General features: G+C 51.8%; 1 protein-coding gene across 1 annotated transcript in view; it reads left to right on the forward strand.

Annotated features, from left to right (window-relative positions):
* Positions 1-477: 477 nt before the first annotated feature.
* Positions 478-25139, forward strand: part of MYO18B (myosin XVIIIB) — a 33826-nt gene continuing 9164 nt past the window's right edge. The window contains exons 1-25 of the mRNA XM_031555906.1: positions 478-539; positions 1660-1765; positions 2035-2182; positions 2522-2681; positions 3588-3771; positions 4271-4436; positions 4911-5020; positions 5880-5945; positions 6666-6794; positions 6886-7029; positions 7862-7951; positions 9080-9199; positions 9296-9404; positions 9950-10074; positions 10873-11027; positions 11476-11599; positions 12270-12470; positions 12548-12658; positions 12931-13035; positions 14743-14892; positions 17634-17747; positions 17962-18078; positions 18611-18694; positions 19864-20001; positions 20136-20321. Of these exons, the coding sequence (XP_031411766.1) occupies positions 478-539; positions 1660-1765; positions 2035-2182; positions 2522-2681; positions 3588-3771; positions 4271-4436; positions 4911-5020; positions 5880-5945; positions 6666-6794; positions 6886-7029; positions 7862-7951; positions 9080-9199; positions 9296-9404; positions 9950-10074; positions 10873-11027; positions 11476-11599; positions 12270-12470; positions 12548-12658; positions 12931-13035; positions 14743-14892; positions 17634-17747; positions 17962-18078; positions 18611-18694; positions 19864-20001; positions 20136-20321 (3204 nt within the window). The remainder of the gene's footprint in view (positions 540-1659; positions 1766-2034; positions 2183-2521; positions 2682-3587; positions 3772-4270; positions 4437-4910; positions 5021-5879; positions 5946-6665; positions 6795-6885; positions 7030-7861; positions 7952-9079; positions 9200-9295; positions 9405-9949; positions 10075-10872; positions 11028-11475; positions 11600-12269; positions 12471-12547; positions 12659-12930; positions 13036-14742; positions 14893-17633; positions 17748-17961; positions 18079-18610; positions 18695-19863; positions 20002-20135; positions 20322-25139) is intronic.

A 25139-nucleotide genomic window follows, 5' to 3' on the forward strand; every position in this document is an offset into this window, starting at 1 on the left:
TTTGAATGACCATGGAGGGATTGTGGGGAGGAGAGGGTGTGGCCACGGAGTGCTCATGTGTTGACCTTGAGAAGATCAGAGAGGGGAAATGGGTTGACAGTGAGGTGACCATAAGGGGATCACAGGGTGGAACATTTGGAAACTATGAGGCAACTGTGAAGGGACCAAAGTGAGAACACGGAATGACCATGAAAGGATCATGGGCAGAACGTGGTGTGACCATGAGGTGATCATGGAGATACCACAGGGGTAAAACGGGGGAATGTAGTGAGTAATAGGCATTGAAGAAATGACTATGGGGCAATCATTCTGAGGCCATGTAGTGACCACTTGATGACTCTGGGAAAACCGTGTTGTGACCATTGGGTGACTATGAAGGAACTGCGGTGTGAACAAGGAATCACACGTGAAGGGATCACGGGGTGGACAACTGACTGGCAGTGAAGTCAGTATGAAGGGATTATTGGGTAACCATGAATGGACCACGTGAAGGACGTGGTGGGACGACTGGGTGACCATGACGTTGAGGATACTTGGCAGTAAATTCAGAGCCTTCAGCAGTTAATTAAAAATCTTCAGCAAGTTAACATTCTGATCAGGGAAGGTTGTTTCCCCTAGTTGAACAGGACATCTGGTGCCCAAAAGCAGGCTCACAGCGTTCCTTTGGAGAGGTACCATGTACCATGCTATGATTGATAATAGTCACCATAAAAATTAAAAATTCCTGGTTATAATTCCTAATTAGAAACTTAATCAACAGCCATGTTTTCTGTAAATAAGTTCTTAACCAAACATGGAACCTGGCCTACTTAACACATGACATACTTCCCAAGCCACGGATAGGGCCCTGGGAAGCCTGATGTGTTGGGGGGCAACCAACCCATGGCAGGGGGTTGGAACTGGGTGGGCTTTAAGGTCCCCTCCAATGAAAGCTATTCTATGATTTGTGAGGCATCTCCTCAGGTTTGCCCCTCCCAGCTGAGGAGCTCTGCACCCTTCTAGTGGTGCAGCTGGGCTTTTCCTAAATTAGCTCAGGTGTTGAATAATAGAGAACAGAAAGGAAAATGATAAATTATTGCAGAAATAAACTGCTGGAAAATCTACTGGCAAAAATGAACTTATTAAGCTTGTAGAAGTAACTTTAATACCTTCAGCTCTGGAAAAATGGTTGAATTCCCACGGCTTAATATTCACATGCCGCTTGCCTCCAGTAAGTATAGATGTGCCCTTCAGTAATGATGAATATGCATCTACCAGCCGAGCATGAAATGAAGGAGCCTGGCGGGCTCGCCCTGCCTTGTGCCGGTGCTGCCCTGCCCCAAACATGGGGCTTTCTGCTGCCACCCCCTGAGCCCCAGTAACACCACAGGGTGCTGGGAACATGAGACCTGCTGGCCCCACCAACCTGAAGTAGAAAGGGAACATGAATGGCGGCCCTGCCCGCCAGCTGCATGTTAATAATTGATTGTTTCCTCGGTGCTCTCTTGTTTGGTCCTGTTATTATCATATCCATCATTTATGCAGCTTGTCTGACACTCACCGAGTGCTGTGGAGCCCTTGGAGCGTGGTGCTCTGTGCCCACAGAACTGTCCCTGGCGGCAGCTCCGCTCCATCACCCTCCCCATGTACACACACCTGCGGTCGGACTCCTGACTGAAGTGAGCTTTTAAATAATGTTTTCCAGGAAAATGTTGAGGTGTCTTTTGATCTTCCAGAGCGCTCTCCACTGGCCACGCTGTCCATCGTTGACCTGAACCCCTCGCAGGTAACTGGGCCCAGTGGCCACTGGGGGAATTGGTCGCTCTGCCCATGCCTGGAGCATCTTTCCTCTGCTCGGAGGGCTGCAGAGGCCGTGCTACCTCATGGTGTGCAGTGCACGTGGCGTGAGTTACCAGGGGCACGCAGCTGGGCAGAGGTTTCCTTTCTTCCCAGCTTAGGGCAGAGGTGCTGGGGAGTGGGGCGTGCTGGCTGCAGCTCCTGGCCACCTCCTGTCCCATTCCTGGTGACCCAAGGGACACCTCCACTCTTTGACAGCCACAGGTGCTGCCCAGCAGCCTGGGGGCCGACCGCAGGGGGCTGCTTTGGATCCTGGATGAGGAGGTGCTGATCCCAGGCTCTGGAGATGGTGCTGCTTTTGACCGCCTCTGCTCTTACTTTGCCCCAAAAGGATCTGACCAGGATGGTGAGTTGGGCATCTCCCCACACTCCGGCTGCATTGCTTCTGGAATCACCATTTAGCTACAACAATTCAGGAAACCCCCCAGAAAATTAACTATTTCACTTTCCTTCTTGGGCGATCCTTGTCTGCTAAGAAACGCAGAGCTGGGTTCTCTCCCACCAGTGAAAACAGTGTGGGTTCCCCATGCACCATCACTGTATTGTGCCTGGAGAGCATGGTCTGCAATGTTCTGCTAGGTGCACGCCGTCTCCTGGCCCTGCTGGCAGTGGTAGCCCCATGGGAACCTGATTGTGACCCCCTTGGGGTGCAGTTGACCCCCTCATGGCACTGTTGCTATTGCAGGGGCCGGCTGTGTGCGCAAGTGTGAGCAGGCACTGCACTTTGAGATCCCACACCAGCTAGGCACCGACCCCGTGCGCTATGACCTGACGGGCTGGGTGAGCAAGGCCAAGCTCAACCTGTCGGCAGAGAACGCCAGTCAGATGCTGCAGCAATCTCAGCTGTGAGTACGGGGCATGTGCTTGTGGTTGCTCCGTGGGAGAGGGGCGGGATGGGGAAGGAAGCAAGGAAAAAGCCAGGAAAAAAGCTGCTTTTGGACCAGCTTTGTTGGAATATTTAGAATTTAGTAAGGTAGGGGAGCAAAGCCAAGTGATTTGATGTAGAGCTACTCAGCCCCAGCTGATGAGCAGCTAGATGTGCATGGTTTGATTATCGTGGATGCTCAGTAGAGAGCTGGTAAATAATGCCATCCCATCCAAGTCATCCCATAATACTTCCTATCAAAATTACCTGAAGCAGTAGAGATGTGTCTAACCTTAACCTTAATCCAATGCAGAGAAACTCAGTGGAATGCAACACAATAAAATGCAGTGGAATTCAATGCAATCCAGTGAAGTGAAATGAAATCAAATGCAGTGCAATGTCATGTCATCCTAAGCCCAACTCTAACCCTGCTGCAGGGGAGGTGAAGTGGGGAGAATGCTGGGTGCTGCTGTCCCACAGCTAGAACGGCCCTGCAATGTCCTTGGCTCTGCAGCATCGCAGTGCAGAGGCAGTGAGGCACCCATGTAGCAGCACTTCTCTTTCCCTGCTGCATCCAGCAACCTTGTAAACTACTGAAGCTGAAACACAAACACGCTGTTACAGATGTCTCCACACACGCCGTGATTTTAACCTTCCGCTTAAGCCCTGCCAGCTCATTTTGTTCTGGGGTTTGGTTCAGGGAAGTTCTAATAGCGACAAGCATCGGGGTTCTCTATGCAGAGAGAAGCCAGGAGCTGTGGGGCAGCACTGCATGAGCACCAGTGCTGGATTTGGCACCGACCTCGGGCTGCAGGTTGCTGGCAGCAAGGTGTCCCCGTGCTGCCCCTGCTGCATACCCAGCACCTCACTCTTTTCTTGCCCACAGGAATGCACTGCAGGAGCTGGCAATGCTGCGCCGCGGGGTGCCGCGGGTCTGCCGTGCTGTGGCGGGGCTGGAAGGGTGCTCACAGGCGGCCCTGCAGCGCAATGCCTGCGTCAGGAAGGTCTTCGCCAGCAGCTTGGCTGCAGTCAGGAGGAGATCGGTGTGCGCCCAGCTCAAGCTGCAGGCGGTGAGTGCAGAGACGGGAGCAGGGCTGTGCGTGGCTCCTCTCGGCTGGGGATGCCGCGCTGGCTGCAGGTGGCCGCTGCTGCTCAGGGAGAGCATCGCAAGGAAACAAGTCACAAAGCAGATTACATGCACACCTTGCTGTGCTGCTGGTTAATCCTCTTAAGTATGCTGGCCCTCCGTGCTGGCTGTGCGCCAGCCTCCTGTTGCTCACACTGTAGTGGGGTGCCTGGGCTCCCAGCAGATCCAGCAGCCAGCTTTGTACGTGTCCTGGCTCCCCCCAGCCCAGTGGAGTCATAGAATCACAGAATTTTTTTGAGATAGAAGTGACCTTTAAGGGCCCCACTCCCCTGCAGTGAACATCTACAACTCTACAAAGTGCTCAGAGCCCTGTTTCCAGGGACAGGGCATTGAGTGATGCATTTGGGAACAGAAAACCTGGGGTTTTGGGAGAAAGTCTTGCTTGCTTACCTCCCATCCCACTGATCTCTTCTTTCCCCTAGGACGCTCTCACTAGCCTGCTGCGGCGCTCCCAGTTGCACTTTGTGCACTCCCTGGTTCCAGGGACAGCGGTGGAGAAGGCAGATCCACTGCTGCTGGATGTGCCGGCCTTGCGAGCCCAGCTGGGGGGCACCCAGCTCCTGGATGCCCTGCGCCTGCGCCGCACTGGTACGCACTGCCCTCCTGCAGCCCCTGCTCAGCCCTTCACACTTCGCTCATGCCCTGCCTCTCACTGGACCTGCTTCACCACATTGCCCGTGCCTTTGGCGATTTTTGAAAGGTCTCTTCATTGCTGGTGGCGCAGCCTGAGCACAATGAGTGCAGTGCCCCGTGCTCCCTTTGCAGACCCATGCATGACTTTGTTCTTCCACCCTCTGGGATCACAAAGGGCCCAAACAGGGGGCTGGGAACATTTTCTGGATTGCACAATGTGCCACTTTATCCAGCCGCCTTGAGCACATCTTTGGTTCCCTTCCTGCTGCTTCTGTTTTGCCTTCATTTTGTTCAGCTTATCCAGCCGTCTCACCTGCATCCCACTTTGCTGCATGCCCCAGCAGCCCCTGCACTGCTCCCTCCCTCCTCAGCAATACAAACCTCACCACCAGCTCATGCATCCTGCCCAGAGGTGTCTGTTGTCCCCAGGGTATGCGGACCACCTGCTCCTGACCCATTTCCGACGGCGCTTCCAGGTGCTGGCTCCAGCTGTTATGAAGAAGTGCACATCTGCCTACGAGGTGCCGGATGAGAGCAAGGTATATCCTGACAGAGAGCACCATCTTGGGCTCTGCCCATGCCCATACTCAGCACAGTCAGGGCCCTCCCTGCAATTAGGAGCTATTACCGGAGCTCTTCAAAGGAGCTTGGTCTTGCCCTGCAGAAGGGGGCAGCTCCTTCCTGGCTCAGCCATTCAATACATTCAGTGCTATTATTGTCATCGCTGTGCTGGGGCTGTGGGCTCAATGCCTAAAGCTCTGCTGAGCCTCTCCTGGCAGCAGTGGGTGATGTGCTCTGCTCTCAGCCCTGGAATTTCTCCCTCTTAAGGCTGTGTTTTTGCAAAGGCTGTAATCACTCCTAGTGTGGGCTGCATTTGCCAGGGTTATTGCACCATGGAGAGGACTTGGAGAAACCAGCCTGAAAATGAAGCCTATTACTGCTTCTTTTTAATACTTAAGAGCAAAGAGCTTTGGAAAACCTGCTGGGTTAGGGCTGGGGGTGTCCCAAAATATGTGGAGCTGAGGACAAAGCAGAATCACCCCCCAGGGACCCAATGCAGCTCAAGGAGCATGAAGCTCTGGCTGGCACCAGAGGAACAAAGGCCAGGATCTCCCAGTTGAACAGGTTTTATAATAAATCAGTAGCAAGGCTGGGGAGAGTCGCCCGCATGCCTGGAATGAGATGTGGGTAAGCCAGAGAGGTGAGGGGAGATCAATCAAAGACGGACATGTGCTCTGTTGTGCAAACTGCCAGAGTGCATACACATTCAGTAAAGACCTCGGGATTTAATGAGACAAGTCTGACAGTCAGAAAAGGTCAATATTGTCATTAAAGAAGGCAAAGGGGACTCACCAGCAGCGCATAAGCTGGGAGCTGCAATGCATTCCCTCCCTGCAGGCAATCGAGGAGCTCTTCCAGGCGCTGGATCTGGAGAAGAAAAGTGTGGCCATAGGACGCAGCCAGGTACAAAGGCATCACCCTGGGTTATAGTGTGCCTCATCCTGAAACCCAACCCAGCCACCCCCAACATCCCATGGAAGCAATGGGGCTTGGGGAGCTTGGTCTCTTTGTGTAGGGGTGAAACCTGCCAGACCGGGCAGCAGTTGTCCCAGCAACAGAGTTTGAACTTAAAGTTGATAGTCTCAAAGGAAAATTAATTTCATATGCATGCTTGCCTTCAGCTCTCAGAGTCTGTAAGGAAAGAATTCATGAAATGGTTCTGTGGAGTGAAATAACTTTCTTTTATCCCGTGCAGTGCAGTTTGCAATTATCTCTTCTATGAAACCCTTGTACTTAATCAATAGTGCGATAGCAGCTCCAGTCACATCTTGTTATATGGCAGTTGGTTTTGCCATCACTTTGAGTATTGATTTTGCACTAGCTTCTAAAACTCACTGGCTTGTGAAGTTAATACAGACCTTAATGAGACAATCAAATAGGTGGTGGAGCAATCATAACATTATCTCAAGAAAGCGATCTTCCCAGGGATTGTTGTTTGATTCAGTTTGGCTTCCTTAAAATGCAACTCTTGGGGTGTACCTTTGGGTTCATGAGTGTCATTCGTTATTACTGAAGCTGCATTATGCAGATGGTGCATGTGGTTCGGAAGTGACCGGGGCAGCTCTGGGCTTAGTGCTGGGGTTGTTCTGCTCCCAGGGTGCACATGGCTCTCTCCTTGCATAGGTGTTCCTGAAGGCAGGTGTTCTCTCCAGGCTGGAGAAGCAGCGTGACAAGCTGATAGCTCAGAAACTGATCCTCCTCCAGGCAGCCTGTAAGGGCTTCCTCAGCCGTCAGAAGTTCAAGAGGCTGAAGGTACCCATCCCATGGGTCGGGGATGCCTTGAATCCACCAAGATATATACTTGGGCCGCTGCACAGGGTCAGGGCTGCTGTGATACCTGCAGGTACAACGCCTTGCCATCCGCTGCATCCAGAAGAATGTGGTGGTCTTCCAGATGGTCCGGCACTGGCCCTGGTGGCAGCTGCTGAGCCGCGTGCGGCCCTTGCTCAGCATTAACTTGGCAGAGGAACAGCTGCGAGTAAAAGAGGTAAATTCCATGGGATGGGATAGGATGGGATGGGATGGGATAGGATAGGATAGGATAGGATAGGGTAGGGTAGGGTAGGGTAGGGTAGGATAGGATAGGATAGGATAGGATAGGATAGGATAGGATAGGATGGTACACAATGAGATGGGATGCTTTGGGAGCTCTGCCTTGTCCTCCCTGAGAAGTTGTTGGTGCTAGACCTGCTGAGCTGAGTTTCTTGGGATGATGGGTGAGCTGAGCACCCAAACTCAGCCTTGTTGCAGGGGATTTTTCCCTGTGCTATTGCCAGAACTGTGCTTCCATCCAGGCCGGAACTGATGATGTGAGCCTCTCACGGGTATTTACTGGCCTGGGAATGTCACATGTCACCCAACCCTTTGGAGCTGGAACTAGGTGATCTTTAAGGTCCCTTCCAACCTAATCCATTCTTTGATTTATCATGCTATGACACCTCTGTTAAATTCTTAGTCCATATTCCCAGCATCCCACTCGTGTTTTTGCCTTAGGGATGTCCTAACAAGATGTTTCCAGGCTGGCTCAGATAAAATAAGCACTGCCCAATCTCCATTCTGTTGTTCCTTTTGAGACTGCCTCTGTACGTACGAGGATATGCTCTGTACATAGACCAAAGCTGACATTCCCTCCAATGGAATTCATGTCAGGAGCTGAAGTCCCAGCAATTTGCAGTGAGCAGCCTTCAAAACTGTCTGCTAGATTTTCTTAATAAGGCAGCTGTGTCTCTCCCACTTATTTTTAAAAGAAAACAAGACCTTCATAAGTAAACTGAAGATGCCAGAGCTCTCACTGTGTGTTTTCCTGCAATCTTACCTAGAAGGAGCTGGTGGCGCTCAGAAGGAAGCTGGAGAGATCGGAGCAGTCGTGCAGTGAGCTCAGGCAGAACACCGAGAAGCTGGAGAGCAAGGTAGGGCCTGAAACAGCCCTCTGCTCACTCATGTCGAAGTTATGCCCTATCAGGATAAGAGTGGCCATGGAGGAAAGGTGCCAGATGTTGTGCACTGGTGACCTTTGGGACTGATGTCAGCACACTGACAGGTCGACCGTGTGGACGCCGTCCCTTCCGCTGGCAAAAGGCGATTGTCAGAATAGGAAATGGCACATAGTTGTTTCATGTTCTCACTATGATCTCCAAGCAGCCGTCTTGGTGACTTCTGCAAGCACCTTGAGTGGCTTTGCTTAATGGGACCAATGCTAATAATGAGGGGAAAGAGCATGGCAAGATCATCCCTCTCACTGCTGTGCCTCAGCCTTGATCCGCTTTGGATTTGCTCGTTTCTCTGATGTTAGGTGCAACGCTCTGCTTAGCTGTGCCAGTATCCTCACCGAACACCCTCTTCTTCAGGGGGAAGTGACTGCTGATTATTTTGCTGTAGCTCTGCACTTTAGAAATGCAATTGCACTCCTGAGGTTGGGGACTGCCATGGGAGGCTAATGCTTTATGACAGACCTAGAAAACACCAGCTCCCCAGGGGAAGCAAGTCTATTGTGCTTACTTACCCAAATTAAAGTTGTTGGACCTCTGGAGAGCTTTTATAGCTTGTCTGCAGATTGAAGTGCCTTAAAATGCTACTGGATGCAGGAACAGGAGTATTTGAAGACTGCACGCTGCCTGCTGGCCTGGGTAATGCTGCCCCTCATAAGGATAGTCCTGCAGAGCTGGATTAGCAGGGCAGGCTGTGTTTGCATTTGCAGAAAGTGCAATTAATCTAACAGATTAATAACACCCCTTTATTCATGTGCTTTTTTTGCTTCAAAGGAAATTTCACCCCTAATCAGCTAGAAAAGTGCAGGAATCTGGTGAGCCCTACAGGCAGTGCAATGCAGGCAATGCCATGCAAACAGCACTTCACTGCTGGGAGACGTGAGCACACTGCTGCAGCCACATGCTTTGCTGGTGTTTGCTCTTTCCTTGGCACCGTTGTTGAGTTCATGCAGGACAGTGTACATGCCCCCCACCAAAGGGCAGCCAGCAGCCAGCTGGGAGACAATGGGTCTGTGTGTGCCCACATGCCTGACACTGCGTTACCCCCAGATCATCGACCTGACGATGGAGCTGTCAGATGAGAGGCACAAAGGTGACGTTGCCTGCCAAATGCTGGATGGGGAGAGGGCAGAGAGGCTGCGGGGCACTCGGGAGCTGCAGGAGCTGCAGGTAGGAGAGGCCAGAGTCATGCTCTCGGCACAGCCTCACTCTGCCTGATGCCCCAGCAGTGGGGTCATCTGTTCCCTCCTTCCCTGTCTTCCCCAGAGCAAGCACGACCAAGTGCAGAAGAAACTGGAGTCAGTGCAGAAGCAGCTGGAGGAGGCCCAACAGTTGGTTCAGCTGCGTGAGATGAAGATAAGTGGCTCTGAAGGAGGTAAGGCAGCCCTTTGGACACAGTGCATGCTTCAGGTGTCCAGCCAATGGGTCCCCCGAGCAGCCCTGCTACTTTGGCCCCTGGCCACCCCCTCTGCATTCTTGGCATGCTGTCATTCTGCACTGCTCTCTCAGTGGTGGCTGGAAGCTCTTTCTCTTGCATGTTGAAGGCCAGGTTGGATGTGATCATGGGCAACTTGATCTAGTGCCTGATTTAGTGGTTGGCAACTCTACCCATGGCAGTGGGGTTTGGAGCTTGATGATCTTTGAAGGTCCTTTCCAACACAGTCTATTTTATGATTCTACGTATCTTGTATGTGGGTTGGATGGGAAGACAGCAGACTTTCTGCCCCAAGGTGTTGCTGGTGCTCACTCAGCACTCCCAGCATCTCAGCGTGTGCGTAAAGTGATGGGGAAGTTGAGGAGTGATGGGACGTGTGCATGCTTTGCCTAGGGCAGGGGCTGTGTACAGCCTTGGGTGTATAAAGCAGAGCTGTGCTCCATGCCCCATGGGAGCCACGATACCCAGCTCTGGCCCATTTGCAGAGGACGCATGGCAGGTACGATTCGACTGTGCACAGACGGAGATTGCCTTCCTCCAAAAGAGACTGGCACAGCTGGAGGAGCGGCTGAGCGCCGAGCTCAGCTCCAGGACGGGGCTTGAGCAAAAGGCAAGAACTGGGGAGGGGGCTGCTGGATCCGGGGCTCTGGAGGCCATTCCCAAGCTTGTACTCCCAAACTGATGGTCCTTGCCCAGCAATGGTGCTGGTGGAGCTTTCTGGGGCTCCATCAGAAAAGCAGATGCTTGCTTCTGGGGAAATTGTCTGATTCTTGCTGGCTTGAGAATAAATACCCCAAAGTTTCTTTCAAAAAGTCCCTTTTGCAGCTCAATGTCACCAAATTCAGCTTTGGCCAGGTGTGAATGTGAGCACAGAGTGGAAAGCTGAGGGATGTGGGAAAGCCATGGGTCTGGGAGACTGGGAGGGGTGCTGGCATGATCTACCATGCTAAGAGCTGGTCATGTGACGATATAACTGTTCCCAAGCTTTTGACAGGAGACACAAAGCCGGTGTGCTTCTTGGAGAGTGCTGGGTACCAGGTCACTTCTCTTAAGCATAAAGAAGAGATGAATGTTATTCATGCTACATTAAAAAGTAATAAGAGAAACAAACCAGACTTAAGAGCTTGAGTAAAGCAAAACATCCCATTTGCTTTCAGGCAGCTCATTTGGAATTACAGGCTTCATTAGTGCAAGATTTTGCTTATTTAAAGTCATTCCTTAACGACTCCGTTCCCCAGAGGGCAAGAGCTCTATGTGCTGCCATGCCCTGCGTGATGTGAACCTTTTGGAAAGCAATCCCTCTGTGCAGGGCAACATTGCTCTTGGAAGGGTTGCTCTGGGATGGTGGGGATCTGGCTGGTGGCAGTGCCACCCCCGGCTCCATGCCATTCTCCATCTTGTCCCACAGCTGGGTGAGGCGCAGGCGGCATGCCAGGTGGCACGGGCAGCAGCCCAGCAGCTACAGCGGCGGTGCAGACGGCTGACCTGTGAGCTGGAGGATGCACGGGTGCTCGCCGAGAGCCAGCAGAGCCGCAGCCATGAGCTGGAAAAGCGGCAGAAGAAGTAAGGCCAGGAGTGGGCCAGGGGTACTGGGGAGGGAAGTGCAGGGTTGAGGATGCTCAGCTTTCCTCACTGTGCCACATCCCTTGCTTGCTCTGCTGGGGGAGATACCCTTCCCTCTGGAATCAGCCCTGGTGCATCGAAGCCACCACATAGGTGGTGAAGCCACTTTTGGTGCTGGAAGGGTGGGTACTACCATTTCCTTGGGCTGCTGGACCTGTTCTGGGGTAGTTTGGGCCAGGGGTGGCTGCTGCAGCAGATCTTAGCTCTTGGCCACTTCTGACCGCAGCTGGCATGCCAAGAAGCTTGGGATTCACACAATGACAACAGCACTTTGCAGAGCACAGGCATCTTGTTATCACAAAAGTGCTTGGCAGGACCAGGCTGAGAAGCAGCCCTGTGTCTCTTCTGCCCAGCCATGCTGGCAGCAGCACCATGCACTTCCCTCCAGGTTCGATCTGCAGCTGGCTCAGGCTCTGGGAGAGTCTGCCTTTGAGAGGAGTCTCCGTGAGAAGGTGGTCCAGGAGAATTCCTCCCTGCGATGGGAGATGGGCAAACTGCAGCAGAGCCTGGAGGTGAGAGGGAAGCCCCGCTCCTCTGCTTTGCATCCTGCGAACAGTGCACAGAGCAAAGCCATTGTCTGTGCAATCAGAGGCAATCTGATGCAAAGCCAGCATAGTGATTCTGATTACGTTTGGCACCATTCTAGGGGGTGCCTGATGTATTCTCATAGCATTACCCTCTGTCAGAACAAGGTCACGTTTCACAAGTTAAGCCCCATCCCCTCGGCTGGTTGGTGTGCTGACCTGTGCTCTTCTTCATGCCTCCACCCTCAATCCCCCCTTGCAGGAAACTTCCAGGCTGTGCCCCCAGGGCAGGACCTCAGTGATATTGGGGCCAGAATCCATGCTAGGAAATATGAACACAACTCTATTCAAAATCATGTGTGTTGGGGGGCACTGCACCGTGTTTCACACCTTCCCCTGTGCCCATGCCTTCATGGAGTGGAGCACAATGATGCTGTGATTTGGCAGGTGTCAGAGCGTGGCAGCAGCGTGGTGGGCTGGGGGCTGCCAGAGCACTCTAGGGTGAGGTAACTGAGGTCCAGAGCAACAGAGGGGAAGGATTGCTCCGAAAGCTGGGCTGGTGTTGGCCATAGAGCTGCACAGCTTCCTGGTGCTTGGTTGGAAGCTGCCCATGCTTTGGGAGCAGTGTGCTGACCCTACTCTGTCCCCTCCCGAGCAGCAGCAGCAGGCGGAGGGTGCCAGCCTGGCACAGCGGGTTTCGCAGCTGGCTGGCCGTGTGCAGGAGCTCAGTGCTCCCGGTGCCCTGGACTCCTGCTCCGTGCCCGTGCTCAGGCAGCAGCTCTGGGATCTAGAGGCCAGCAGCGCTGAGCAGCGCAAGGAGCTGGAGCGGCAGACAGCCAATGTGGATCACCTGGAGCAGGTAGGGCAGACCTGTGTGTGGGGGGACCCTGCAGTGCGAGGTGTGAGTGCGGGTGCATTCGCCTTCGGGTCTTTCAGCTACACCAGAGGCTGGAGCTGGAGATTGAGCGGATGAAGCAGATCCACCAAAAGGAGCTGGAGGACAAGGACGAGGAGCTGGAGGATGCACGGCAGTCCTGCCAGAGGAGGGTAGGTCGGGCTGGGGGATGAGGGGTCCTTCCTCCCCAGTGGGCGCCAAGGCAGCAGCCCAGGGCATAGCCTGGGCATGGTGGTTGAGTTTTGCTTTTGCTGTTTCAGGAAGGTGGGGAGGGGGGGGTGGGTTCAGAGACAGATGGGGAGAACTCTGCTCCCGTGAGCATGCTGGTGCCATACTGCTGTGGCCGCTCATGCTGACAGCATGTCATTCATCCTTCTCTCCCTCACTCTGCGTGTCCTGTGTTCTTATTGTGTTCTTGTTACAGCTCCGGCAGCTGGAGATGCAGCTAGAGCAGGAGCATGAGGAGAAGCAGACAGCTTTGCGCGAGAAGCAGGACCTGGAGGGGCTCGTGGGCACGCTGTGTGAGCAGGTGAGCATGGGGCTGGGCTGGCTGCTCCACTCAACCAATTCTAAATGCTGCCCACGCAGACAGGATGATGGAGCACACGTGAATAGGGTGATGACGCGGCAAACCCCCCCTGCACAGTCATTGATTCTTTGTACACCATCACTGGGAAGATCCATCCATAGAGGGAGGTATCTGCATTTTTCCTGGTATTTTCACAAGAGTCAAACAAAACACGACTAACTCTGCAGCAGCTCCATCTGCCCAGAGAAACAGTTTATCAATTGCAATTTGCGGAGGAATTCTGTCCCAGACACATTTGCTGAACAAATCCTTTTTCACTCTCTAATGTGTCTGTGGCAGTGATGGCAGCACATGTAATGGGGAAAGCACACCCAGCTGCTCTGTGTTCAATTAGAAGGCGAGGAATGGAGGCAGCTCCATTGAGCAGCATTTAGCAGCTTGGTCATCGCTGCAGCTCTCATGCCCCAGTTCCTGCAGTGACAGTGCAGAGACACGTAGCACCAGGGGTGGGACAGGGTCAGCTCAGTGCCTGGCTTTGTGCTGATGCCTCCTTCCTGACCAAATCCACCGTCTGCTAGGGCAGACGTTGAGCCATGCAGAAAACGGTGCTGAACAGCGTCCAAGATAAGGTCTGTAGGGATGGTGGGGATAACAGCAAGTCGGCTCTGCTGTAGGGTTGTTATGAATACTGCCTGACATACAGTGGGCAGCATGCTTCAGAACAGTTTATTAAAAAAGGGAAAAAAAGCCAACCCAGAAAACTAATTAAGGCAATGGAGATGTCAACGATTGCGGGTTTCAGCAAATGCCAGCCTGCTCGGAAGCAGGTTATGAGGTCAAACCTGCACTATTAATTTTAGCCAGAAAATAGGAGAGCGGGGCTGAAACGAGAGATGCTGAGGAAAAGAGATGGAATGGAAAATGCTCCCAGTCTTCAATTAGCCTGAAACCACGTCCTGGCTGCGTGGTGCTTTCCTCATTCTTTTATCTGCGTAACCATGGTTGCTCTCTAGTGGAAGGAGGAGCACAGAGGGTGGTTGTTTTTTTTTTGGAGGTGCTTCCTCCTTCCCTTCCTTAAATGGCTGCAGATAGTGCTGAGCAGTGTTGGGCACAGTGCAGTAGCGATCTGCTGCTGGAAGTCCTAGGAACTGGTGCTCTCCCAATGATGCTGCAGCCTCAGTCCCACAGCTCTGGGGCTGATGGAGGTTCCCAAAGCCTTGCATCAGTGATGTGTTTATAGCTCCCAAGGACGCCTTCCTCACCAGTGCTTCATGATTTCTCTCTTTCCCCTTTGGGCTGACTTCCTCATGCCTTTGTTCCTCTCCTTACCATTTATCCCCAAGTTTTTCCGGCTGTTTCCATCACCCAAAGGCTTTCATGTTTCCTCTGCTGCAGCTCTCAGCATACTTTAGGGTCTTTCTCCTCCAAATTTGAGGCCTCTGGTGCCTCAAATCTGGGAAGAGTGGGAGGAACGACCCTGGATCTGCCAGCACAGCCACAGTCTGGGCCATGTGAGGAGCTCCAGTGACAGTTCTGGAAGTGCCCTGGGAACAGATGGGATGGGACGCTATAGGAACACTTGGAGAACAGGGCAGGCAAACGCCTTGCAGGGAACCAACATCCCAGTGGGGAAAAAATGCAGCATTTTGCTGCAGCCTGCCACTTTTGGTGCACGATGTGTGCTCAGCTTCCTGCTCTCCCTCCCAGATCGGCCACCGCGACCTGGACGTGGAGAAGCGGCTGCGGAGGGACCTGCGCCGGACACGTGCACTGCTGGCTGATGCACAGCTGCTGCTGGCTGCCCCCACAGAGCCCGGAACCACTGGCACTGCTGAGCTGCAGCGGCTGCAGAAGCAGGTGGGCACCAGGGGCTGGGAGGAAGGCAGCAGGTGGGCGAGCATCACTCTGCCCCTGGGCACAATCTCACTGTGCTGCTGGTGATGCTATCTGTGTGAGACATGACTGCTTTTCCAGGGGTGTCACTCGTGCACCCTGTTGCAGGCACCGTGGGAGGGACTTTGTGGGTCACCATGTAGGTGAGCAGTGCCGTGCTCACGCCATGCAGTGCGTGGTGCTGGTGAGGGGTCGTCTTGCAGGAAGCACTGCTCTGTAATTACGCCAACAGCAGTTAAGTGTTTTTTCCTTTTTTAGGCAGCCCTGTTAATTACCTTCTGTTCAGTGTGCTTTCTGCCTTCTAATAATGCAATCCAGAGGCCTTGTTTTCAGGCGTGTTGCCATAGAAATGGCTGCACACAAGGCACAAACTGCCAGAGCAGGGACCACAGCTCGTGTGCTGCAGCCTGAGCGCAGACGCCCCGAGTGCCACGCACCGGTGTTGGGGTGAGCGTGTGGGCACTGCTATGCACTTTGGGGGCACAGGCAGACGAAGAGCCATGTTGTAGCCCAGCCTGAGGCTGGCACACAGGTCACTGTGCCCTCAGATTGGTGATAGGTACCACTGCTGTGGCACGTGCAGAGCACCAACTGGGCGGTTGACGCCAGTCCTCTGAAACCACGCAGCAATTAATCTCCATTGTGCATTTTCCCTGAAAACAAACTAATCGGGAGGCATGAGCAATTCCAACAACATACAAATATAATTGAGATAATAGTTCTGCATAAATAACAGCTGTGAGCAGCAGCTGTTCCCACCTGCGCAGGGGAGAAGGGGAAGGTGAGCTGTGCAATGGGGCTGCTGGTGTGCTCATGACCATGCCCATTCCCATGTCCATTTCTATGCTGCTGATCTGGGCAGCTGGATCAGTGAATGACCATGACCAGAGGGCAGCAGGAACTCCACTTGCTTGAACCACTGAGTGATCTCAGACACTGTGAATTGTTCTGCTCCCTACCACCACACTTAACAATTTCCTGAGTCCCGCTCCAGGGCTGGAAGTGATGCACAGCCGTGCTGCATTGTGCTATGAGAAGGATAGAGGAAATATTGGGAATATTGCATTTCTATTATGCTGCCAACACTGAGATTCTGCATGCATTAAAAATGCCTCATTGTTATGTCGTCCCTTAAATTGAAATGATTCCTAATGGCATTCATGATGAGGTTTTTCAGAGTCCGATCCATCCTACCACCAGCCCACAAATCTCTGCAAGAATAAAAACGTCGCTAAAACGCCACCATTTCCGTTAATCAAAATCCATATGGTCTAAAAGTGTAGCATTGTTTCTTAATAAGTCTGAAGCATCCATTTCGTGCAGGTATTTAACAGATGGTGTAGCGCAGCAAACGAATGTTGTTCATCCATTCATACATTATGCATTTCTGGGGGTATTTCAATCTACTCTTCCCAAGTGGGAAAATTCCATTGTGTAAATTGAGAGGAAAGTGTTTAATGAGAGGTCCTGGAGATGAGTTTCTCTCTGGTTAAACTATATGGGGCTTTGGTATGATTGTTCAGGGAGGAGCTGGAAAGAGGTGGGAAAATGGCATGTGCCATTGCAAGATGGGCTCTGTCGGTATGGGAATAGATTGCCCAGGCAATTCATCGAAACAGGCCAAGGCTGGATGCAGGAATGCAATTTTAAACCACTGTTCTGTGGGATCCCTGCTGCTCAAAGCCAGGCCATCACAATTCAGGTGCTTCAGGCCCTTGTCTGTGTATTGCAACTGTTGAAAGACCTTGGCGGTGCTGCCAAGACAGGGAGAGTCATTGGCCTTGAGGAAAAAATGACTTCAATTTCCTCTGCGTTAAGCACTAGGGGAGCAAATTACCTACTGAACTTCTCTGAGTACATCTCACTCACCACAAACAGTTGAGGAAATGGAGTGAAGATTGCTCCAGAGCTTCATAAGACCACTTTTTATTGAAGGAGGGAGTGAAAAAAGGCAGTGAAACATCCCCACTGAAAATGGGCAGAAATGCCTAATGGCTGGCAGTGGGGATAGCCCTGTCCTTACCAGCGTGTGAGCCCTGCATTGCCCCCAGTACACAAAGAATGGGCACAGGAAGCATGTAGCAGGTGAGGGGTTTGCTTTCTTTTTTGATAAACAAAAGAAACCTGAGCTCTGCAGGGAAGGAACTGCACGTTCAAGCACAGCCCACGTATGTTCCTCCATCTCAGCGGTGAGGACTTTGGGGATGATGCTGCATCTTCCGGGTGTTTGCAGCCCATTTAAGATTATTGTTGTTTTAATGGCTGAGCTATAAAAACCGAGAGCAAATTAGCATTTATAAATGTGATATTTCATGTGTATTTGCAAATGCAATTTATGCGACGTGAAAAGCCCATTTGAAAACTCCAAATCATGAATTGCTCTAATCAGGAATTACATGTAATTCACATAATTTTGCAAATTAATGATCCCAGCTCTATCTCATCAAGGCAGTGGGCGCATGATGTGGGGTGCATGCTTCAGCCCCAGCAGGACACGGATGGGTGTTGGCAGCACAGCCACTGCAAAGGGAAATGTTCTGGTTGAAACACAGCAGCAAAAGGTCATAGGAGCAGTGCAGAATTTAAAAGGCTGAGTTTTGATGTGTGAGCAGGGGAAATGCTCTGGGAGCGCAGTGCAAATAGATGAGGCTGTGCAGCAGGGGAGCAGCATGTGTGTTGTTAGCATCTCCCTCCATCTCTCGCAGCTGGAAGAGAGCGAGGCGAGGTGCGCCGAGGCCCAGAGGTCCCAGCAGGCAGCAGCCCAGGAGCTCGAGAACCTGCACGTGGAGATGGAGATGCTGAGCAGGAACAAGACCCTGGTGCGCTCCTGGGGCAGCGTGGTGCTTGGTGCAGGGATCAGCCTGTTTACTGAGTCACCTGCCCTGGCGGCTCAATGGATAGGAAGACTGAAAGCACACAGCATCCCTTAACCCCCCTCCAGAGTTCCCTTTCCTCTCCCTGGTGTGAGATCCCAGCCTAGCAAAGCTGGGTGCCGTATTGGATCCTGTCATGATGCACACCTTCTGCCCTCAGGCAGATGAGCAGCTCAGCCAGATGCAACACGAGAGAGCCGAACTCCTGCGGCGTATCAGCGAGGACCAGGAGGACCTGAACGAGCTGATGGCCAAGCACAAGGCTCTGATTGCACAGGTAAGAGCCGGGCAGTGCCAGCTCTGCAGTGTTCCCTGCCTGGATGTTGCTTGGAAAACCCAAGCTCCAAGCAAATGGCCCAGAGGGGCTGCCTGCACAGCAGGGCCCAACATCCCTATCTGCATCCTTATCTATCAGTACTTTCCTGAATGTTTTGTCACTCAGAGCTTTCAGAGTACTGACAGAGAGTGCTGTGGCTTTCTGCGTAGCATCCAAAGTAGGACAAGCTCTCCCAAGAGAGGAAACCCACAGCTCTCTGTGGAGCAGCCATTGGCAGAAGGCTGGGCTGCATGAGATCTCCCAGCCTTTCCCTAGTAGTGATGGTACAGAGCTGGGAATTGGCATTTGGAAGCACTTTGGGGAAATGAGCTTGACCATGAGGTCTGAAAATATTTGCTTTGAAAATTAGGGAATTTGCATTCAGGCAGCAGAATGAAGCTTGCTGTGCAGTGTGCCATGCCTCTACCTGGGAGCATTCAGGTGCTACTCTGGTCCCAGGGGCAGCTTCCATTGCTGGCTCTCTGTTTCCCAGTCTGCAACAGATATTGCTCAGATCCAGGAGCTGCAGACACAGGTGGAGGAAGTGAAGAAGGAGAAGCAGAGCCTCCAGGAGAAGGTATTTTCTGCCCTGCTGCACTGCACGGAGGTCAGCAGTGAGAACCTTTGTTGTTCTCATGTCTGGTGAACCACATGGGAGCAGGCAGCAGGATGCCATCTTCCTGTTGGAAGTCAACTACTGAGAAGCTGCAAAGCAATCTCTTCCTCTGTAAAAGAGCTGGGTTCTAATTCACCTGCAAACATCCCATACATGCCCCTGGGAACTGGAAGGCACAGAACTTGCTGCCCTCTGGCAGGGGTAGGGATGGGATGGGGGTGAGGATGGGATGGAGGTGAGGATGGGATTGGGGGTGAAAATGGGATGGAGGCGAGGATGGGATGGGGGTGAGAATGGACATGGACATGGTGATGGGGATGGGATGCTCTGCCTGCTCTGGGATGCTCTGGGAGCTGGAGGGCTCTTCCAGCAATAGCCTGAGGTTAAGCAAAGTTTTTCCCTGCATGGCTCTTGGGAATGAAGGAGAAGCAGGGTTGTGGGCCTGGGGCAGCACAGCCTCATTGCTGTGGCTGCTCCGCTGCCCTGAAGTGCATGCCTTTAATTTTAAACACATGAGTAATCCCATTAACTTAAGTGCTTTATTGGAGCGTGGCTAAGCTGCCCAAGAATCGGAGATAGCACTCACTCACTCTGAGATGGAGTGAGAGCTTTTGTAGAGATAGGCCAGATAAAAGATGACAAATTCCCCTAGTTCTAGGTCAAATACAAATCTGAACTAAGCTTGTGCCAGGATTGCTAAAAGGGCAGTTTGCTTTGGAGATCCCGGCGTAACAGCTGAGGAAAAGGCTCAGTGCAGCAGCTGTCTGTAGAGGTGAATTGTGAATTTTTATGCTTACTGTCCTCAAAGAATGTGCTGAGAAGAGAAAAGCAAAAGAAATCCAAATGAGTGCTGTCCTGCTGCAACATTTTCCTTTCAAAAATCCATGCTACTGTCATGAATTTATTGCACAGTGTGAACAGAAGGGCATCCTTGAGGGAGCTCTGGGCAATATTTTCCCATTGTGCCTGGCAGCTTACAGCAGGTCCCATGCGTTCATTTTGTCTTTAGAAGGGATTGCAGAGAGTTTGCTCACCCTGGGGTATTACTGTGGCTACAGAGATCATCTCATGTTGGGGAAGGAAGATGATGGGCACGCTGCTGGCAGCTGCTGTGACATCTCTTTCCCCAGCTACTGGTGGCACAAGCAAGTGTGGCACGCCTGGAGCAGCGCCCTGCTGAGCGCGCCGTCATCAGCCGACAGGAAGCCCGCATCCGTGACTTGGAGAGCCAGCTGGACTTCCAGGCTGTGCAGATGAAGCGCTTCGAGGTATGGCTGTGTTTCACCATGCAGGATGGGCACAGGGCTCCGGGCAAGAGGTAGGTGCAGGGTGCTTGTCATCTGGGGAGAATGCCCTCTCGGTGAGCTTTCTGACTCCTCGTCCCATCTTGCTGCCTCCCCAGGTGCTGGTGCTGCGCTTGCGAGACAGCATCATCAAGATGGGTGAGGAGCTGGAGAAGGCAGCTGAATCAGAAGCGCGGGAGAAAGAAAGCACCAAATACTACCAGCGGAGGATGGAGGAGATGAAGGCAGACATGGATGAGCTGGTGCAACGGGAATTGGAGTCCAGCCGCCGGCGAGTGGAGTTGGTAAGGGGTCAGGGGGTTCTGCTGTTCACGGCTCCATGGTGCTGCCCATGGAACCAAAGCCATTGCTGCTGCACCTTGCGTTCATTTCTTTGCAGCTGGGCTGGCAGGCCGTCTACTTTTCCACATGCTGTGCAGCAGGGCAAGCACCCAGCACAGGGCAGTGCCCATGGGGTGCCAGCCCACTGAGCACAGACATGTAGTTCAGTCCCCACAGCGTGCCCAGCCCTGGCCATGCCTCCTCTGTGCCGCAAATCAGTCCCAGTCAATGTCAGCAAACAGTTAACCTGCTCTGTGTGCTCAAAGCCCCAAGCAGATTGGGAGTGCGGCAAAAATAGCTTCACCTTCATCGCACAGTCCTCTCCTGCATCTCTTTTCATGTTGTGTTTTTTCAGTAAACAAAAGGAAAGTCTTGCTTCCAAGCAGTAATTGAAAGATATTGCATTTCTTCTAGCAAGACAGCCACATTAGAAGCAGTTATTTTATCAATAATCTTTTATTTAACAATCAAGGAGAATTCACCATTTCTTTCGCCCTGAGGCTGCCAGCCTTTCTGAAGGGAGCGGTGCTTCAGCACGAATTATTCCTCAGCCGCTGTGCATGCTGCAAACAGGCTTTGTCCTTGCTCCTCCAGCCTGCGTGCTGCCTCGTGGCACTGGCTGCTGTATTTGCACAGAATGTAAGACATCTCCTGGGCACATGGCACAAAAGCCCACGAACAAACTCGTGGCAGATGTGGGGGCTGGAGCAGCCTGGAAATCTGAGGTTACCCATCAGCTGCAGGAGGGTTGAGGAGGGGGTCCCGGGGACCCCTATGGAATTGCTCTGATTGCACTTCCCCAAACATCACGGGAGAGCTGCGCTCAGGCACGCTGAGCAGCAGGCATCAATAGTTAACAGAGAGCTATTACAGCTCTGCTCCCACTAAATCCCCCATCTATTATAGATACTGCATGAATTATTCACTTAACATTACTTAAGTCATGGTCTGCACCTAACGATTTTTTTATTTAAATAAACAGTTGCAAGGCTGTGGACTCACCAGGCGCTGCTGGGGTTTAAGAAGCTCACAATGGGATATGATCATTGCTCAGCTGGGATTGGGAATGGGTCTTGTTTTCCGGGGTCCTGACAACTACTACCTCTACACCAGGTTTTCCTTCTCGCAGTTCAGTCAGAACTGGTGGCTCTTTACATCGTATTAACCCCTGTTCCCTTACCTCTGGTGGGTTTCAGGACAGCTGTGTGTCCCTCGCTCACCCTAAACCCAATCGGGGCAGCTGGGAGGCAGGCGCTGTCCGTGGTGCTGGCGCTAACCTGCAGCGGAGACAGCACGGCACGGGGGTGGGCAGCACCCATCTGGGTGGCACCCAACCCATAGCAGGGGGATGGAACTAAACGGTCTTTATGGTCCCCTCTAGCCTAAGCCATTCCATGATTCTGTGACAGGAGCTGAGGAGCTGCCTGCCAGGCAGATGGCTCTGCCTTATGAATTTTGTAGGAAGAATGATTTCTGAAAGCATTCTAGACTCTGCAGCATCACATAGAGGGACGCAAGTTTCCTAATGGAGGGGGCAGCTCTTGTCCCTGACTGTCTCTGTCTTTTCTTCAGTTTCATGTCCTGAATTTCCTCCAAGAAGCTGCAGCTCCTCTTGCTACACAGCAGAACCTGAGCTGTGGCACGTGGTGAGGGGTGGATTTCAAAGCTAGAGTCGGTCCTGGGGAGTGTGAAACCAAGCCTGGGTCTCTTTGCTCATTACTATTCTCATGCATTTATGCTCATCCCAACACGAGCCCTTGCCTTGGTAGGGCAGGGAAGGATGCTCTGAGCCACACTGCTGCACCACAACATCTTGTAAATTCATCTGCCTTTAATGAAGCTGTGAAATTCATCAGTGTAATAATTAACTACTTCCACAGAAAATCAAAGTACAGATGCTAAAATATTCTTCACATGGATATTTGTGGAGTTTTTTGAAGGTGAGAGTCACAGTGTAAATAACCATGTTTAAGATTCCTTTGATGGAAGATAGCCTTTGTACTTGCAGCCCTGTTATTACCAAGTCTAGAAAGGCGTAGCATATCATAGCCTGGTATTTATTTATTTATTTTTATTTGCAAACTTTAAGGTTGGGTTTATTTGGGCAGTTCTAGTGAAGCTGAGAAGAGAAATAGGGGAAGTTTGTGCTAATGGACACCAGCCCAGCCCTCAGACCACCTCATTGCTGCCCCACAGCCCCTGTAGCCCTTCCTCTGGGCCCTGCAGCATTGTTCTTTCCCTTAAATGCCAATGGTTTAGGCTAAGAACAATGACAAGGTCACCCAATGGAGCGGCCCTTTGAGGTGAGTTTGGGTGATGGGAAGTGGTGGGTGAAACTCCACCGTACACGCTGATTAGCTGTGCCTTGCAGTGGGCATGTGATTTCTGCTTTTCCATTGGAGCAGCAAATTGCTCAGGAAATCATCAGCACTTAATGGCTGCTAACAACACTGACGGTGCTGCTGGTGTCGGGGCCCCATCCCACTTGAGACTGCAGCCGTGGAAATGTTGTCACTTCAAACTTTGCGAGAACCCGAAAGCTAATTACTTAATTTAAAAAAGTAATGATTGATGAATACTGCAGGTGTATGCTAACTTATTCAGATAGCAGCAATCCAAATTGGGCTAATTAGATTACACTTCACCTCGGGTGGATGAGAATGCGGCAGTTGTGTTGTGACAGCAGAGCCACAAACATAGAGCAGAGATGCGGCGCTTGGCATTCTGCACATCCCAGTAACTGCTTTGCTGCTGCTTTTGCTTATCTCTTCCTAACTTCTACTAAGTTTGGGATTTGGGTGCTGTATAGTGGGTTGGTTCACGTGCTGATGTGTGTCCGTGGGAAAACCTAGAATGGGATTGTCTGCAAAAACAGGCAGAAGATATATTTTATTTAATGATGATAAAATATAGATTAAGCAGACGTTTCTGAGCCAGGTGGGTTGGTTTCTGCTGCATCTGAAGGGTTGGTTAGATTGGTGGAGGGCTCAGCTCTGCATGCTGGGAGCAGGATTCAATATTGGAAATTCATAGCGTCACAGAACATAGGGGTCAGAAGAGACCTCTGGGGATCATCCAGTTCTCTTACCCTAGGTCCAGCAGTGCTTGGCCCAAGTAGTTCCACCTGTGCTGCCTCTGCAGGCAGTGCCAGGCTCTCCCCACATGAGGGGCAGACTGTGATTTTTCTTAATAGAGGCGTTCACCCTTTTTTCCTTTTCCCTTTTCAGCAACGCTTGGAAGCTCTGCCCATGTGCAGATGTTACCACTCAGACCCATTGCTGTACTAACAACGAAACGCTCTGTGCATTTACATTTAGATTGAAACAACATGTGTCAGAGGTGTCTGATATCTTCCTGAGACAGCAGTGGGCTGACACTGGGATGTTTATTGTCAGCTTGCATCATGAAGATAATTTTTTGCATTCAAAATCTAATTATATTGACATAATTATTCCCTTCCATGAGACAGTTGTAGGGTACGGTATGTTGTGAAATGCTCTCAGCTCTGCATGGCACTGCACTTTGTGTTTGATCAACTCAGTACCTGTGGCAATGGCCAAAGTGCCACTGCTGGAAGGAGCCTGTCGTAGCACTACAGCTCTGCCTGAGCACTGCACTCTCCTTTAGGATCAGGAATTCTCAGCTTTCAGGTCATCCATGAGCCCAGCAATCTGGGGGTTTTGCTCCTTCTCGAGGACCCACCTCAGCGCCTGCTGAGTTAGCAGCAGCAGAACAGGGAAGAGGAATTAAATGCAGGCAGCAAACTACATACTTCATTTGTGCGGCATCCTGGAGCCAAGGATTTTGCTCAATAGAGGCTCTTATCAGGGCTAGGGAGTGCTGAATTTTGGGAAGCTTCTTGGCAGTGCTCAGGGTGTTACCAGTATTGGCACCTATCCAGAAGCAATGGCAGTACGGTGCAACCCTAGCTGGGCTATTTCTTTGCATGTTTTTATGAACTGGAATGCTCTTCCCCTCAGGTCCGGCCACCTGGTGATCCCAGAGCTCCTGTTATTTGCTCTGACAGCCCACTGGCTCCCACACTGTGGCCTGTCGCAGCCCACGCTGCAAATCATCTCTCACCTTGTCACCACCGAGATGGCAATTTTACAGCTGGCAGCCTCAATCATGTTGAATTTGCAGCTTGCGCTCCCTCTCCTTTTCTCTTTATCATGTGATGGTTTAGGGAAACTGCACAAAGAGTTCCTTTTGGGTTCACTCTGAGAAGAGCTGACATCAGATGAGGATGGGTCAGGCATCCCTGGTGCTGTGGGTGGTGCCAGGCCTTCTGCTTGTTGTGTTGTGCCGCTTGCCAGGGTTTTCCTCCCTGCAATTTAAATTATAAATTAAACTTCTGGCTTTTTTATAAGCTGATGGTATCTCTGGAAAGTGCTTTGTTTCTAAGCAGGCGTGTTTAGAACAAAGTGTGAGTGGCCCCAGCAACCTCCCATAGTAACCAGCCCCACACTGTCCCTGGGAGCTCTGGTGCTCAGTGCTCCGAGACCCAGTTCTTTGAGATGTGCCATGCAGGCAGAGATGCTCATGCATGGTATCATGCTCAGCCATTTGTTATGCTGGGTGTCACAGTGTGATTTAGCAGTGAGGCAGCAATGCCCCAAAATCACTGGATGAGCACAGTGCAGCTACTGTGGTGTGCACCTGAATCATTGCAGTCTTTGCGTGCCCCCCAGCACAGTGATGGGCAGCCCCACTTTCTAGGAAGGGATGTATGGCTTGGAGCCCATGACTCTCTTCAAAGTTCCTTCTATTTTTTGTCCAGG

The sequence above is a fragment of the Meleagris gallopavo genome, chromosome 17 (assembly GCF_000146605.3).
Source record: "Meleagris gallopavo isolate NT-WF06-2002-E0010 breed Aviagen turkey brand Nicholas breeding stock chromosome 17, Turkey_5.1, whole genome shotgun sequence".
Classification (NCBI taxonomy): domain Eukaryota; kingdom Metazoa; phylum Chordata; class Aves; order Galliformes; family Phasianidae; genus Meleagris; species Meleagris gallopavo.